The sequence below is a fragment of the Palaemon carinicauda genome, chromosome 38 (genome assembly GCF_036898095.1).
Source record: "Palaemon carinicauda isolate YSFRI2023 chromosome 38, ASM3689809v2, whole genome shotgun sequence".
NCBI classification, from domain to species: domain Eukaryota; kingdom Metazoa; phylum Arthropoda; class Malacostraca; order Decapoda; family Palaemonidae; genus Palaemon; species Palaemon carinicauda.
This window is the reverse complement of record NC_090762.1, coordinates 47,906,772-47,925,335: the sequence shown is the minus strand read 5'-3', so window position 1 is coordinate 47,925,335 and position 18,564 is coordinate 47,906,772. Positions and strand designations below refer to the sequence as shown.

Genomic DNA, 18,564 nt, shown 5'->3' with positions numbered 1-18,564 from the left:
TACTATGTCAGTTAGGCTGGTCTTGCCAGCACCAATCCTTTTGTTTTCAAACGAACCACCGACATCTTCCCTCCACCCTCCTACTTCGAGTAATTGGGTTAGCAGACAGCTTTTGATCCTTTCTCATCATCGAGAAACCCTCAACTGCCAGGACGGAAATTATGCGGGGAATAAAAAATTCTTTACAATCCAGTTCATTTCCTCTGCCAGGCCTTGCCTGAATTAGACGGTAGTTTTCTCGCTAGCGAGAAAGCGTTCGATGGCAACTTCTTCGGGTAAGTGGTCTTTGTCAATCTATATCTGGTTTTGTTGAGGCAAACCCCCACATACGAGACTTCACTTTCGTTCCTGAGAAGTTTTACAGAACTTCAACGGGTGTGGTTAAAACTTCATAAAGGCTGTAAGGCTTCCCGGAGCATGAGCTCTAACCAAGACAAAACCGTGAGGTTATTGTCATAAACTTGGGTGCTTCCATTTGATTGAGTCAGGCACATCACATCATTGTACCTTGTGTACAAGGACTTACCGTTTTACATGATAGGCTTCTTATTCTACCCTTATAGGTTGTAGTCTCAAACAATTAGTCCCGAAGGAGCAGTGTTAGCTTATGTTTTAAAATGATATCAACAGTGTGGGCAGCATTTCATTACGTTTACGAACGTTTCAAACCTCGCCCACAGGGAACCAGACATCCTTGTCTATGTATAAACATTGGCTAGCCCCTGCCATAAAGAGGGGAAAACCAAAGGAGAAAGGATCGCTTCTATAACTGTATATTTTGTTTGAGAACATATGCACTCTCATTTAAAAAACTACCACAGCTAGTCAACGATAAAAAATTCCTTGGGCAATCATGTTGCGATTTGTTGCACATATATTATTCACGCAACCGTATTCATTGCAAACGTTTCCTGGAGGCAAAGATTAGGCATGCGCTAGCGCAGATGGGCACGTACATATGCGTGCAAGCGATCTTTCTGGCAATAAGGGCTATATACATCTTGCATTTAGAACTTCATTCTATTAAGTTGTATAGCTATATCCCTTTCTGAAACCAGGTTATTCAGTACATTACTTGGCTACTTTCCTGTAAGCAGACATACAGCATTTACATTCTGCCTTCTTATAGGCACTTCTTCCTTTTTCCCGATCAGAAGTCTTAGTCTCCTACAATGACTCTGACCGGGAACTTCTCATAAGCATATCTGTTCCCTAGTAGGGGACATTCAATACAAATGCTAGTTTACCGATCGAAAGCGAAGTACGAACGTTTTCGTCCAAAGAAGGAAGAATCTCTGTTACGAACGTTTCCAACATTCTCCAACTGAGTTCCGGACACGACTTTAAGTCGAGCTACGCATGTGTGCTTGTCATGCTCACATTTCAGTGTAGACTGATGCTTATTACCCATCCAACAATAGATTGAAGATATGTCTCAATCTCTTCTTGGGGTTAGTTGGATGCAGTTGGTAATTATAGTCCAGTGTCCTGTCGGGAGGGCAATCTCTATGGAGATTCGCTCTTATAACATAAGCTGTATTGATTAACTGGTTTACCATTCGGTATCGGTCTTATTTGGCCAACGCCCCTAGATTGGTGGGAGATGGAGGGAGGACAGGCTCCTCCCCTTCATTGCAAGAACGTGGAAATAGTTGCACGTCTCGACATCTCGAGATGTGTTTATCGCTATGCAAAAAGCCCCCCCCCCCCCCCCCCCTTTGCTGGACAAACAGGGGATAGTGGGCGGCAGACGAGAGCTGCTGCAAAGAGCCCTATCTTCTTGTCTCCCTTCTGGATCTGATGCTCCCTATAATACATCAAGAGAGGGGTGGGGGGGGGTGACATATACCACACCATTCCATCCTCGTCCGTTGGCTATTTGGAAAGGTACCAGCATTCACCTCTTTTAGAGAACCATCTAGCAGTAGGAAGCCTCAGATGGACAGAGGACAGCTAGGTGCCCCATCCTCTCGTGTCATTCCTGGTACTGGAATGTGCTCGCAGGTAATCTGAACAGGACCACTCAGATATTGGGCTTATAGTGTCTTTGAATCATCTTGTATCCAACAGTCTTAACTTTGTGAGGTCCTCCGACTGTTGTCATGCTCGCAACGGCCCTGAACTTTAGACTCCCGTTTGACCGTTCCCCAGTCCCTCGAACAAGATGTATTCCAAGATCGGTGGGGCAGCTTAGAGGTGTACGCCTTTTTCCCCATTCGGTCTGGTGAGAAAGTCTTCAGCCAAGTCAGGATAAGCAAGATCTTATCAATGACTCCAATAGCTTCGCTATGGCATCACCCAAAATGGTTCCTGGACCTTCTGCAGCTCCCGACGTAGTTCCGAGGGATCTTCCTCCAGGACACAATCTTCCAAGCAGCCACATGCCAATACTTTCCAAAGTCGTAGCTTTGCTTCAACTTCACGCTTGGAAACGGTCCTACACCTCCTCTCTCAGAGAGGCCTTTCGTAACGAGTTGCGGAAAAGATGTCTAGGCACCTAAGAAACTTTTCAGCATCGGTCTTCCAGGCGAAGTGCTCGATCCTTTCTGACTGATGTCGTGGATGGGGATTCTCTCCTTTTGATGTCTTTACTCATACAAAGTTTGAGATAACTTGTCCTCCATCAGGTCTCAACCTCCTCCAGGGAACGCGGTTCGGGCCCTTCAGTCCGTGAAGGCACCCCTCTCTCAAACCTTTATGCCAGGCAGCAGATTGCTTCCTTACATGGATGACGGCCCTTTCTACTCACTTGGGCTTTGACTAAGAGAGTTAGTGTGTTGTATGATCCATCTTCTGATGTCTCCTACTCTGGGAGACGGGGAGAAGTAATCCTCAGCAGCGTCCCTAAGTTGATTGCCATGGCTCAAAATCAGAGTGTGCTGTACCCTAGGTGCAGCCCATTCCGGATAGAGAGTCTTCGTTCGGTAACCGAAGACCCTTTCAACTGAGGTTTAACCCAGCGAGGAGTCTGTGGTGTTACCTTAAAAGAATGACACCAGCTCGCCCCCGTGTGTCGGCATTGTTGACCAGCATGGAAAAGGTCAAGAGGAGGATCACAAGGATTTCCTTCCCCTCCTGGATCGGAAGGCTATTGAATTTGTTCTCAATCTAGACCCTCCTCCATCCTAGGACCCAGAGTTTGTAATGTCAGTGGCATTGCTACGTCCCTGGCGTTCAAGAAATTACTCTGTGGCGCAGATACTGTAAGTGGGCTTATGGAAGCGTCAATCAACCTTCACAGGCCCACTACCTGTCCTCGAGGGACAAGTAGCAGAGGGTTGAGGGCTGAGGATACCCAGGTTAGTCTGGGGTGAATGAGTAAGAATGACTTGCTCCTTTCTTCCTTTCACCTTCTCCCCTTTGGGGAAAACATCTCCGCAACCCTCAGCCTAGCTGACCTCACCTCGCTGCAGGTAAGACTTGTGCCTCTTAAGTATAGAATAATACCTTATTACATCCCCAATACCTTTTGAGGGAGGTTATTGGGTAAGTCTTAAGAACAATAGGATTTGTACTTGAGTTCTTATGTTAAAGACAAGCCACACTGTTAGTTCCACTAACACGCAAACTTCTGCAGGCTGCTATCAGTGCATTATCTCATATCAGCACTTGATTTTAGCGAGGTTGGGGTTCCTTCTACTATCGATCACATATCAAAATAAAGAGGACCCTGGGTCATGACCAAGGCCAGTTGGTGAGGACTTCCTCCCTCCTGAAAGTAAGTCGCCCCTATAAATAGCGGAGGGTTTGTATATACACCAGAACCGATGACAAATTTGTAAGTAATTTGTATTTTTCCTAGTATATAAACCTGGAGCTATTTATACAAATTAGCTTGCCACCCTGTCCCCCTAGAATTCCTGCCATAAAGCAAAGTGGTTACTCGGCCGAGAGATGTGAGTGAGCGGGGTAGCCAGTCCACCCCACCTTCCACTCGCTAACTAGCGGATAGGGTAATTATCCTTCACTAAAATTATCATGGCTCGTCTTTCAGCTACGCCGAAAGTATACCCCTATAAATAGCTCCAGGTTTTTATACTAGGAAAAATACAAATTACTTCCAAATTTGTCATATCATATATTTTCATATATAATTAATGGTATGGTAGGTATTTCACAGTGATATATAAATTTGAAATTAAATAAGAATTTTCATACAATGTTGTGAAAATGATCCAAGATTCAGTTTTAAAAGTACTTGTGATGAAAAAATCATTGCACCGCATATATGTTTTCCTTAGTGGTTTTCTAAACTATATAGTGGAATGCAACTGATTTTAAAGCCCATTCAGTAAATATAGCTAATTTTATTAATTTAATAACAGATTTCAGCTTATGGTGTAGTGAGCAAAAAAAAAAAAAATATGTTGATATACAGTAATGAAAGTTGGCAACAAGTTTTTGAATGTAGTACAGTATAAGATAAATCTTAAGACTCCCAATTTACTTTTTATATAATTCAAACATGTAGAAATGTCATAGACTATTTATAGAAACAAAAGAGTTACAGGAAAAAAAATGCTAGGCTACAATAATTGATACTATAACATACCTGCAAATAAAGCCTTAATGTATATAGCAAGCTTATGCTAACACTTCAGTCATCATGACTAAAATATCATAATTAATTGCCAAATGATTACCAGTATTATAGCACTCTACTAGATCTTATCTCTTTGGAATTATTAATCCATGTTTTCATCCTCCTACCTTGGGGGATTTTAATTCCCAAAATAGATTGATAAAATTCATGGTGACAACTGTCTAGTTTGTGATGTAAGTTTTTTAATTTTGTTGTATGTCTTATAATGCAACTGATTCATCTTCCATGTATCAAAGTCAGCCACAATTTAGAGTGCTCTAACGTACTAGTGTTTTAAAAATATCAACACAATGATAAGTAATCTCATAATAACTTCCATAATTTTGGCTACCTTAACCAATTATTATTTGATTAGTTTGGAAATTCTTAATTGGCACGAGAGTACCAAGTCATGGTTCTTCTACCACTCGATGCAACCAATAATCAATCATTGTTTCTTCCAATAGGTGCTAGGAGTGATTCATGAATTGTATTTCATGCAAAAAAAAGTTCATACAATATTTTTACTTCACAGACACTTTAGCTTCTCAACTTCCTTTGCTTTAAATTGTTCCTTTGCAGTGCTAAAGAAATCAACAATGGTCTGCTCCTATCGGTGGTTAAGGACGATTGCAAAATGAAAGTCTCATACCTTCTTGGCAAAAGATGTGAATCAATGACCATTGTCTGTGAAACTGAACAAGTCTTACAATTTGTATAAAATTCTTTATGAAACATCCAATGTGAATATTATGTATTTTAAATTGGGGAGAAGGAAGGTAAATTATTTTATTCCCTAGTTGCATGTATTTTAAAGGAGCATTCTGTTTTTGCAGGAATGGGCAGAAGAAAATTAAGTCTCCTGGAAGGGCAATTGTTACACCTAAATTTTATCATAGATTCTCTCTCAAGGCAGCAGAGTCTGCGTCAGAAGATAATACAGACTGGGCATCATCTAGTGATGAAGAAAATGACTATGATAATGATTCCTCAGAGGATATATCAGATGGTACCCCTGAGGCTACAAGTAATTGGTGGTGCAATATTTTGTAATTCTTATGGGTACAGTATTGTGCACTGTATTGTAGAATATTTTTGAGAAAGCGTGTTTCATTTATTTTAGCGTTTTATTACACAAACTTTTCTTCATGCTAGAACCTGAAATTATGCTGTTTTATTAGAAATGTAACTACTGTATTTGATTATTTATATAATTTTAAGGGATATACAGTACATGTATGTGAAATGACATACAATTACTTCATTACAGAGTAAAGTTTCTCTGGAATCTTAAAAAGAATTGAAATACCTTTATATTTATTGTATAAACAATGTTTGTTCTGACATCCAATACAAACCCTTTTATTCTTTATATGGAATATGCTTTGGCAAAGATGGTAATTAGCCATAAGACTTTTAGGGATGTAGACCGGCCACCCTGCTCTCACACACCTGTGTTATATCTCCACTTTTGCCATTTGGCTCAGAGGAGTGTAGACATGCTTCTCTCTCCTGTTAACAACTGGCTTTTACTTTTGCTATTTCAAGGAGTTTTTGGGCTTCAGAATCTTGTCTTGCTGGCTTGTTTCGGCCATGAAGGATGCCAAAGCGCCACCTTCTTGTTGACTATTGAGACCGATCCCCATTCCTTATGTCCTGCTTCCAGCGGTCACTCTTGCTTGCAGGACTCTCTTCAATGAGTGATGGGATTAGTCATCTTCCGAGTGGCTGATGTTCGGTAGGCAACCGGGGGGGGGGTCTTGACTTTTTTCTTTATCGGCTCAATCCCTCCACTCTAACTCTGTTTACTCGGTCTCCTCCGGAGGATGCTCGAGTGAGAGTGATGGCTCCTTGTCCCCGGGACATCCCTTAGGTATGGACAATGTTGCTTCCTTTAGCAAAGCAGAGGTGTATTACCACTAGGGAAGTAGCTCTCGTTGCCACTTATGGCAATTCCTGCATTCCTTGGGGCTTTTGGTTCTTCCCTCTAAGGAAGGGTCTTTTTCGAGAGTACAGTACTACAGTTAAGGGCTTAGCGGGAGTGCATGTCTGCCTCCCTAAGGATTGATCACAGTCAACTTTCCAAGATTCTGGAGATGATACACGAACAGTTTCTCATGCCCTTAGATGCAGCTCTCTCAGCATCTGCTCCCTTTGTTCTTACTGCTCCACTGTACAAACGAGATGAGTTGCAACTGGTACTCCTTGGATCTACCAGTCAGGGTTTTCTCTCTTGTGCCTCCTATTGCTGGAGTACAAGGGTAACCCAGAAGCTGCTTCAACTGGTGCTCCTTGGATCTACCAGTCAGGGTTTTCTCTCTTGTGCCTCCTATTGCTGGAGTACAAGGGTAACCCAGAAGCTGCTTCAACTGGTGTTCCTCGGATCTACCAGTCAGGGTTTTCTCTCTCGTGCCTCCTAATGCAGGAGTACAAGAGTAACCCAGAAGCCGACTTAGGTTAATCTTCTTCTAAGCTCGCTTATTATGCGAAACACCCTCTGACAGAAGCACGGAGTTTCTCCGCCAATTGTAGAGTGCCTCTCTCGTCAGTCAGCGAGGCTCTGGATTTTTCGGGCCTTGTTCCAGCTCCTTGGAGCACCTAGATGGTGATTTCTTGAGTCTTTTGAGTTGTAACCCTTCAAAATTATTGCCTCAGAGGGTGATGCCGGTTGACCTCTTGTGGTCTCCTTTCTTATGTCCCCAGGGTCACAACGAGTCTTGTGAGCCGTAGTCCTTCAGGGTTATGGCCGCAGATTGCGATACCTGCCAACTGCTTGTGGTTACTTACTCCATCTTGCCCCTGGGGAACAACAAGTCTTGTGAGCTATAACCCTTTGTTATTATTGTTGCAGATGGTGAGGCCTGCCAACTGCTTATGGCTGCAGACTCATCATCGTGTCCATAGGGCACAACAAAGCTCTTGGAGTTTTGGAGGATTAGCCCTTCGGGACTACTTCCTCTGGTTTTTCTACCTATAAGGGGGAAAAGCTTGGTTTATCTGCCGTGTGTTATTGGACAGAAAACCTTTTCCAGTCTTACTCATACCTCCTAATGCTGAAGCATATTAAACTACGTGACAACCTCCTCCTGGTGTGTTGATTAGTGTTCGACTAATGCGAGGTGCACTGGCGAGCTCATCTTGCTGACGAGGTCTCTGCAACTACTTTTGAACATGTATGCTGGAGCATTGCCTGTGGAGAAAAAGAAGAGATTGTGGATTGTCGAGTGAAAAGATCTGAAGATGGTGAGAGGACTCATCATGAGCAGGAGGCCATTAGATGGGCAAGCGGGAGCGCTGACCGTGGTACAGCATGGAAGGGTTAGAGTTGGACCTCGCAAACAGCTAAAGCGTCAGCTACGGGCGAAGGATCTCTCCATGCCTCACGCTGAAGGAGCAGAAGCAAAGCTACCGTGGAAGAGGGTTCAGTCACTCCAATGAGACGGTCACGCCTGCAGAACATCTGAAAGCGAGAATGGTTCTCCGACGGTTGGAGGCGAATGTGCTCCTTTAAGAAAAGCAACAACCTTCTGGTACCACGAGGCTGCCATGGTGTTAATTGGTCTACGCTTCTACTCAATCGCCTCCCGGAGGAGGACAAGCGAGAAAGAGCTTTGGAGAGAGATCTAGTGGTGCGGGAAGAGGATTTCCGAGGTCTCTTCGCACCTGAGGAAGACCCTAAGGAAGAGAGATCTCTCTTAGACTTCCTCCTACGACGCCCAAACTTCTCCTACAAGGAGGCAGGCCACTCCTTACACTCGTCGCAAGGCGAACCCTGTGGGTCGGGCGCAGCGAATAAGGGTTGATACCTACAGATAACATGGAGGTGCCACAGAAGCGCTCTTGAGGACCTTGGCAGGTACGCTTGGGAGCGTCAGAGAAACAGTCACACCTGAAAGAAAGAAAATTAATCCAACGTAAAGCAATAGCCTTTATGGCAAAGCCTTCAGAGGGAGAGAGTAGACATGTCCGATCTCTACCAGGTAAATAAAAAAAAAAAAAAAAGTGACATAGTTCACCGATGTGGGAGTAGATATAAGTTGCTGGGTACCCCCAGCCACCCCCTACCCTCCCCACTATAGTGGTCAGGTAGGATTGCCACCTCACATTAGGTCTTAATGGCTAACCTTCCAGCTTTGCTGAAAGATAATCCCTATAAATAGCATAAGGTTTGTTAGTGATGGAACAATTTTATGTAGCAAAAGTTTAGTTAGTAAGTGTACTGCATCACTTTATGGTGCATTCCCTAATTAAATCCAGTTCTTCACATGAGGTTGTGGGAACTAAAGGGATAGAAGAGTGTGTGTGTGGCAGAAGGTATTCAAAAGGGGGAAGAGTGTCGAAATGGCAGAAAACAGAAATCAAGTTGGTCCTTGCAGATAGCGGGAATCATAAAAGTGAGAACCCCACTGAAAAGATTTCACTAATATTCTGTGGAAGCAAGTGTTTATACAGGTAAGTTAGCTTCTACAACTGCTCACAACTGGGGATGAAAAATGTTTTCGCTTCAAGAAATCCTGAAATAAAATTGAAGAGATAGAATTTTTAAATATTTTACAAAAGCATTTTGTACACAAAACTTGGCATGAGTTGATTATCAACAGACATACAACACTATTAACAGATTTTCTAATGGTCTTTGGTAATCATATCTTGTATATTTGTTTAAAAATTCTTTTATACACTGATAATCCAATTACATATTTAATAACAAATAGCCAATTTTTTCAAGAACAAGTCCTACATACCTTACTTTTACAACATATTCAACTCAAGAAGATAATATATTGAGAACCTATATTTTTATTTTGTTCTACTAATATTTAATTTCTTTTTGAAAAGGCACCCATAAACCTTATGAAACTTTCAAGCAATTATCTTTAATTATCTTAAAAAATATTTATAACTTGAACTATATTATTTATCACTAACACTCCCGTTTTATAATAAAAGTATAGAAAAGTGTATAACGTAATTGCTAAAAAATTCACCAACATTAATAGCTACTGTATAAGTTAGGAGTTCAAGGTAACATTATTCTGATAATCTTTCACCTTTCATCACTGAACAACATAAGCACCAAGTTTGAGTGTGTGTGTGTGTGTGTGTGTGTATACTGTATATATACATGACAAATTTGAAAGTAATATGTATTATTCCTAACTAGACAAACCGGAGTGTTTTTACATAGGAGATAAAAATTAGCGTAAGTTGGAACATCGCTTCAAAAACTTTGAATGAGGTGACAACAGCCGGTCCAGGTGTTATGAGTGGTAGCAGGAAACACCAACCTATTCTCACTTCCAACAACCCCACTTTGATTGTAGCCAAGACTTCCGGAGGTAGGTGATGGCGGGTAAGATTTGTGTAAAGAACTCAAGTTTGTATACTTAGGAAAATCTGTTTTTGGGTGAGGTAGCCATGTCGTCTTGATGGAAGGTTCCTATAGGTAGCTTTCTAAGGGATATTTGGCTACAGTGATATTCCCAGAGAATTTACCTTTAGGTCTCCAGAATTCTAACTCCTGGTGCGAATATCCTTAAAATTTCTCTTAAGGATATCACATAATCAGGGGACGTATATCTTGATACGACACGTAGCAATCTTCACCCCGAATAGCGTTTTTGCCTCGAGGGGGAAGAGTGGCAAATTAGAATGGGAGCTGTTATCAAGGTTACCCTTCCTCCCATACTACTATTGAGTATCTAGATGGTGCCATATCCAAGATGGCAGTTATTCCTAGTAGCATTGAGCATGGTGTTACAGATATAGTAGTTTTGGGAGGGTTCCTGCCAAGGCCTTTTCCTAAGAAAAGGAGGCCGGGGCCATCAGGACGACATGGCTATCTCACCCAAAAATAGATTTTTTGCTTCGCTCAAAATCCGTTTTTTGGGGCTCAAGCCATGTCGTCCTGATGGAAGTTTACCAGAGAATTACTAGAAAGTACTGTATCTGTGGATTTTCATAGGTGCCTTAACCTTGGGACAATTTTTCTTTGGTCATCAGGACCATTGAGACAAATGACATTACTGTTATCCGTCATTACCACTAATCATAGACAATGTTAGTGCTTCCTGCCCCCTGCAGGGAAGAGTCATACTAGACAGTAGAAAAGGGGCCCCAAGGGTAGCATATATTGTATGAACAAACATAAGTATCCACCAGATATACAAACAGTCTCACGGTTTGTATATATTGTTGGAACAATATAAGTGTCAACTGTATCCATTGTTTGTAAGCATACAGTGATATGAGGTTTACTTAACTAAATAAATAAGAAAACTCTGGAATATTTAGTGTGCAAATTGCAGGACGAAATAGGACGCAATTACATTCTAATAGACATTTATTTCGAATGAATGACTAAATGGAAAAATGAGTGTAATGAATGTAACATGTTAACCCTTTTACCCCCAAAGGACGTACTGGTACGTTTCACAAAACACATCCCTTTACCCCCATGGACGTACCGGTACGTCCTTGCAAAAAACAGCTATTTACAATTTTTTTTGCATATTTTTGATTTTTTTTGAGAAACTTCAGGCATTTTCCAAGAGAATGAGACCAACCTGACCTCTCTATGACAAAAATTAAGCCTGTTAGAGCAATTTAAAAAATATATACTGCAAAATGTGCTGGGGAAAAAATAACCCCTTGGGGGTTAAGGGTTGGAAATTTCCAAAGAGCCTGGGGGTAAAAGGGTTAAAGGAATTATACGTGCAACGTACTGTATACAGAATATATTTTTCCCTCCCTGAAAGGGAAGAATTGATGAATTTTGATAAATTTTCTCAATATAAATTCTGTAAATGTTGTATACTATCAACACTGTGTACTATGTACACATGGCACAAGTGTTATCTGTATAATTCCACACCTGAGGTTTTGAACAGTCTTAGTGTCACCATGGTGACACTCACTTAAAAGGTATCGCACTGGGAGTGTCAACACCTTTTAACCCTAATTGATAGTCCCAATCAAATAACTGTTCATCGCAGCACTAGACGACAGGTTTTAATACACCACCTGCTGCCACCACATAATGCTTCAGTTCATAGACTTGCTTAGCATAGTGTTGTAGAACACTCTGGATGATTTCCATCCATTATATGAGTGAAGACGCTCAAAGTCCATATACTGAAAAAAGTTCAGTGATGAAGCAATTTTCCTCGGATCATGACCTGCGGGTGTACAGTACTGTCAGGATCCGCTCTGCGAATGAAGTAGGTGAGCTTCGTCCTCAGTTGTTTTAGGGATAAGTTTGATCCTGAGGTTTCTCCTTTGAAGAGCTGTCCTCCCCTGAAATCTGAAGTTCTACTACAAAGATAGACCTTTAAACACTCCACCGGACATAGAGAGACATCTTCCTTCATAGGGCAGATTCTCCAGGGACCCCATCTTTTAGTGGGTAGCTCGTTCTTGGCGAGAAAAACTAGTTCAGGAAAGAGATTCAGTTCTCCCACTTCTGTAAACTGAATGTGGCCCTCATTTCTTGATAGGGCTACTATTTCACTAACTCTAGCCCCTGAGACTATATCGAACAGGAAAATAACCTTCTGGGTTAGATCCTTGAGAGAACAATCTTCATTGTTCACAGATGAAGCATAATGTAGGACCTTGTCCAAAGACCATGAAATGGGCTTCGGAGGAGCTGCAGGCCTAAGTCTAGCACATGCTTTCGGGATCTTGTTAGAGATTTCGTTTGTCAGATCTACTTGAAAGGCATATAGAAGAGGTCTAGTCAAGGCTGACTTACACGTAGTTATCGTGTTAGCTGCCAGACCTTGATTATGAAGGTGGATAAAGAAGGACAGACAGAAGTCTATTGAAATTTCTTTCGGTCCTTTTGCTTTAACAAAAGCAACCCACTTTTTCCAAGACGATTCATATTGTCTTCTAGTTGACTTAGACTTGTATTCTTCTAAGAAGTCTATACTGCCTTTTGAGATCCCAAATTTTTTCTTAGCCGCTAGGGCGAGAAAATCATGAAATGAAGGTTTTGGGTTTCTGTGATGAACCGAAGACAGTTAACTTCTGAACCCGTTGAGACAGTGCTGGGTTCGGTACAAGGGCCTGCCTCAGCCTCAGTTCCCTCACTAGAGGGGACCAGTAGCTCTTGGGCTATTTGGGAGCCACTAGAGCTGCTGTTCCTTGGAAGGATCTCAGTATGTTGAGGACCTTCAGCAGGAGATTGGATGGAAGGAACAGAAATTCCGGGTCCATCTGTTCCAAACTAAGGACATGGCATCCGTTATCTCCTCTAGAGGGTCCTCGTATGGGGCTACATATCGAGGTAGTTTCTTGATGACGCTCGTCACGAAGAGGTCGTTCTGCAGTTCCGGGACTTGTTCCAAGATGGAAGAGAATGAGTCTGTGTCCGTGGACCATTCTGACTCTATCGGCTTGAGCCTGTCACATTGCGGATCATTTGTAAGTGAACTGCCGATAGGTGCTGTTTCTTTAGGCAAGGGATGGCTTATATCGCGTAGATTATCTGGGACGATCTCGAGCCTTGTCGGCTCAAACGTCTCACTATCACTTCGCCGTCCAAGATCAGCCTGATGAGGGCTGATCTGCGTGGGGAGAGTTTTCCCAACGCCAAAAGGACTACCATGGCTTCCAAAATGTTGATGAGAAGGGCCTTGAACAGAGATGACCAAGTCCCTTGGACTTTCTTTTGATGGGAATGAAATCCCCATGTGGTTGATCATCGATGGTAGAGGTAGTTGCAAGGGCACGGTCCTCATTAGGCTCTTGGCCTTCGACCATGGGTTGAGAAGTGATCAAAGTAAGGCCGATTTTGGTCATTTTAGATCTCTGCGAGCGCTTGATGCCTATCTTCTCCAGACTCCTGACGCATCTTTCAGCTGTGCTCCTAGCACTGGGTCTGTCACTGCTGCGAACTGGAGAGTTTTCAGTACTCTTTCCTGTTGGCGTCTTGAAATCCTGTCGGATTACATTAGTCTCTTGACCGACCCTGCGATCTCCTTCTTCTTCCCTAAGAGAAAGGAGAGACAATCGGACCTCGGGTTCCAATGGACTTTCAGTCATTGAAACCTTTGAGCTGGAGAGAGTCGAGACTTCTTGAAGTTGATTTTGCATCCCAGAAGTTCCAGGAGCTGTTACTTCCTTGGATACTTGCAGACCAGCCGCTTCGAGTGCTGCCCGCACCAGCCAGTCATTCAGGTGAGATTGCAGGACGACAGCCACAAGGAATGTGATGTCTAAGACATCGCTAAAGGACAGAGGGGGCAGGGAAAAGGGTCCTGTATAAAGTGTGGAAGAAGGCGGCAAGGTTGCCGCCACTACCACACAAGGAAGAAACTCTTTCAATATCGGCACCATCCTAGGCGGCAGAAGAATATCTATTCTTCAGCTTAGGGTCTGCCAAAATGGTGCTAAGAGGCGGCGGCAGGATTGCCGCCACCTCTCAACGCTGAAGAAACATCGTTTCAGTGTTGGCGCCGTCCTAGGTGGCAGAAGAATGTCTATTCTTCTGCTTAGGGTCTGCCAACACAGGACTAGTCTTCTAGACCGCAGGGGAGAAGGTGGCGGCATCATACTACCACTTCAGGTGCGGCCTAGGGAGGCTTAGGCTCCTATGCCGGCAGGGGAGTGACTACTCACCCTGTAGCTCTGCTGCCGGCAGAAAGACTGAATACTCTGAGATTCTGTTGAAAACCAAAGCCGGGCTCTCGCCGCCAAAGGTGGGAGACAGAAAAACCCTTGCCTAGTTGAGCCTGAGTAAACTACTCTATGGCAAGACCAGAAAGGGTTGCCGCCTACGGCGGCACTCAGAGGGAAGAAGGGATTACCCTTAAATCTCCACAGGAGACAAGTATCGAGTTATATAATTCTAGGAGATGTAATATCTCCCATTGAATTAATAAAACGATACACGAGGGTAAACGCGGATAATGTCTGAAAGTATACTACATCGCCTAGGCTAGCTAACCTAGGCAAGACGAAATCTCAGTTACCTAAATCGCCGAAACTCTAACGTATACGATCAACAAAAGGAAGAGGAAATTATTCATAAAATAAATATCTTTACTAGTATAATTGTGCCTAAATAGCTTTCATAATTTGTTAATGCTATTGCAACCGGGAATCGTTCTGCTAACTAAATAACATGCCTAATGAACGATAGCGCCCATGACGCTTCCGGTGACAGGCCTAGCTCCTAACACAATTAATTACTCTAATTTCACTGTGAGACAGGAGCTAAAAATTATACACTGTAAAGAATCAATACTCAACTTTCCAGAGGCGAAAGAAGCTGGAGATTGCATAAAAATCCTCACAAAAGCAATCGAAAAGGTTAGATCAACAGGGAACACCACCGTGCAAATTCGCTACAAAAATAAGAATAACCGTCATCTTGGATATGGCGCCATCTAGATACTCAATAGTAGTATGGGAGGAAGGGTAACCTTGATAACGGCTCCCCTTCTAATTTGCCACTCTTCCCCCTCGATGCAAAAAACTCTATTCGGGGTGAAGAGTGCTACGTGTCGTATCAAGATATACGTCTCCTGATTATGCAATATCCTTAAGAGAAATTTTAAGGATATTGCGCCAGGAGTTAGAATTCTGGAGACCTAAAGGTAAATTCTCTGGGAATATCACTGTAGTTCAAATACCCCTTGGAAGCTACTTATAGGAACCTTCCATCAGGACGACATGGCTTGAGCCCAAAAAATACTAATTACTGTACTTTTAAATTTGTCAATCCGGTCGTGCATGCCAATTTGGTCATGCACGCTAATCTGGTCGTGCGCGCCAAATTGGTCGTGCTCGCCACATCAGACGTGCGCGCCCGATCATCCGTGTGCGCAAAAGGTTGGTCGTGCGCGCCAATATGCACGCGAGAGCTCTCAGTGTGGCAAGAGTACTCACTACTACGTTCACCCGAAGGTTCACGATAGCCTCTATTGTGTGAGCGCAAACGGTCAACACTACGAGAGCCCGCAAACTCTGTCACATAAGTATGGCTATGATCACGAGAACCCAATGCTTCAGCGTGAACTGCGTTTTGAGATCCCGAAGGGTCAGCGCAAACGAGAAACGGAAGTTTCTCTGTCACGAGACCCCAAAGGATTAGCGTGATTGAGGGCACGAGAGACCATATTCTTAATGTAGCCTGTGTTGCGAGATCCCCAAGGGTCAGCGCAACGAGAAACTGAAGTTTCCCTGTCACTAAACACCGAAGTGTCGGAGTGACTAAAGTTACGAGAGCCCAAGGGTTCAGCGTAACTAATGTTACGAGACCCCGAAGGGTCAGCGTAACGAGAAACCAAAGTTTCCCTGTCACAAAACACCGAAGTGTCAGTGACTAAAGTTACGAGAGCCCAAGGGTTCAACGTAACTAATGTTACGAGACCCCGAAGGGTCAGCGTAATGAGAAACCAAAGTTTCCCTGTCACAAAAGAACGAAGTGTCAGAGTGACTAAAGTTACGAGAGCCCAAGGGTTCAGTGTAACTAATGTTACGAGATCCCGAAGCGTCAGTGTAATGGGAAACCGAAGTTTCCCTGTCACAAAACATGGAAGCGTCAGAGTGACTAAAGTTACGAGAGCCCAAAGGTTCAGCGTAACTAATGTTACGAGACCCTGAAGGGTCAGCGTAATGAGGAACCAAGGTTCCTCTGTCGTTCCTCTGTCACGAGACTCCAAAAGGTCAGTGTGATTGGTGGCACAAGTTCCCGAAGGCTCAATGTTGCCATCGTTACAAGAACCCGAAGGCTCAGCGTAACTGAAACCCGAAAGTTTCGAGCGGAGTCCTGAAGAACTTCTACTGTCATGAGAACCTGCAGGATCAACATGACGAGAGCCCGAAGGCTCAAGGAGAACCAGCTGGTTCAAAGATAACACCTCCGCATAAGAGGTTTGTTCTCCCGAAGGGGAATGTCGCTTAAAATACAGTGATCCCTCGCTACTTCGTTTTTCGACCACCGCGGATTCACCACTTCGCGGATTTTTTTCATAACGCATGTATATACATATATCGCGGATTTTCCGGAAATTTCGAAAATACCGCGATGTGACCGATGGTGCGAGATTGGAGAAAGTAAGGAAAATTGAATCATGATTGATTTTCAATATAAATGAAACTTTGAGGAGCAACAAAGATATCATTTGTTAAAGAGATAGAGAGAGGTAAGGAATGGGAGGTAGGGAAAAGTAGCCCACAGAGAGAGAGAGAGTGTGTGTTGTTTTAAATGTAATAAACAAAAAAAATTTATAGGTTATAACACATTGGTGCTTATGTAATATCAACTGTATACTGTAGACGGTTTGAATAAGTTAAGAAATGGTATAAACGATACTTTGTTAGTGTATTCGTACACTCTCAAGAGCGGCAGCTAGACGTCAGCTGATCTAATCACAGCCAAAAGTAAAACAAAAAGAAGTCAACAATACTCGATTTTTAAAACACACCCGAAATTTAAAAACAAAAGTACACGCTTTCTTAATGTGCAGTTAACTATTTAAAGAGTAGCAATTTTCTAGAATAAAATGATGTTTCCCAAAACATAGTGGTTTGCTGATGAAATCGGATGCCGTATTTTTAGCTATGATTGAAATGGATGTAAACTCGGCATAAGTTTTTCGTTTCGTATTTAATTGACACTAAGAAAACTAATTTTAGTTTCTTCATCTATATGTAAGTACTGTATTGTATAACACGAAGAAATGGGGCTATTTTTTTGTTTAAAATTTACATTTACGTATGTAAAACAACTCTCTCTCTCTCTCTCTCTCTCTCTCTCTCTCTCTCTCTCTCTCTCTCTCTCTCTCTCTCTCGTAAATTGTTTTCCTGCTTTGCTACGTATGTATGATTTTATATAGATACGGTAAATAATATTTTTAATAACATATTTTCTAAAAGCTTTTACTGTAATATCATTATTTATCCCTTTCATCATGCGCGTTAAATGCCTTCATTTGTTTACTGAGCGTACTTTATGACGCCGTCGTTTCAGGCGGCGTCATAAAGAAAAACATTTCATTTGGAAGTCCTAAGAAAAATTAAGTAAAACATTGGTAATAACAAAATCAACATACTGTACTGAATAATCAATATATCGATGCAAAAACTAACCTATACACAGATGTGTAAATGCGTTTGTTTCTTCATTATGATCAGAGATAAACGTAAACAAAACATTGGTTGCCATTTTTTATCGTGCTTTTTGGCGTGTTTAGGAAACACATGATATAAAATTGCCTTTAATATTTGTGCCTGTTTTAGTTTAGGGTACTGTAGTACATGCATTAAGTGTTCTGTACATTAAAGGGTAGTTTGTTAACAGTACTACGTACAAGGGAAGGTTTTAAAAGTCTAAATATACATGTTAAATAAATACGTAAATATGGTGTCACTACTTCACAGATTTTCACCTATCGCGGTCGGGTCTGGAACCTATCTACCGCGATAAACGAGGGCTCACTGTAAGGCTCTTGCTTCGCCCCTGAAGGAGAACCGTAAGCGTAACGAGGGACCGCCGATGCCCAGAGGCGGTCTTCTCTCGAGAACATGACCTACTTCGGAGAAAGCTCTGCCACCACCCCTGGTGGATCAGCAAACTCCTACAATTTATTTCTCGTATACGAGAGGGAAGTTCTCCCGAAGGAGATGGCCTAAGACAAGCTTTCTCCCAGATCTATGGGAATACTGTAATGCGGAGGCGTAAAATATCTCTCTCGCAAATGAGGGAGAAGTCCTCCCGAAGGAGGACATCGGCAAAGACAAGCTTTCTCCCAGCTCTATGGGAAAAAAGCGTAGGCTTAATAATATCTTTCTCGCAAACGTGAGTGAAGTCATCCCGAAGAAGGACATCGCCTAAGACAAGCTTTTTCCCAGCTCTAAGGGAAAAAAGCATAGGCGTAAGAATCTCTCTTGCGAACGAGAGAGAAGTCCTCCCGAAGGAGGAAATCGCCTAAGGCAAGCTTTCTCCCAGCTCTATGGGAAAAAAACGTAGG

The 18,564-nt window shown here is 42.6% G+C and overlaps 1 protein-coding gene across 1 annotated transcript in view; it reads left to right on the top strand.

The window, feature by feature from the left end:
* The window catches only part of LOC137630602 (uncharacterized), a 168,742-nt gene extending 163,043 nt beyond the window's left edge, over positions 1 to 5,699 (top strand). The window contains exon 10 of the mRNA XM_068362192.1: positions 5,419 to 5,699. Coding sequence (XP_068218293.1) covers positions 5,419 to 5,635 — 217 coding nt within the window. The 3' untranslated portion in view covers positions 5,636 to 5,699. The remainder of the gene's footprint in view (positions 1 to 5,418) is intronic.
* Positions 5,700 to 18,564: the final 12,865 nt, after the last annotated feature.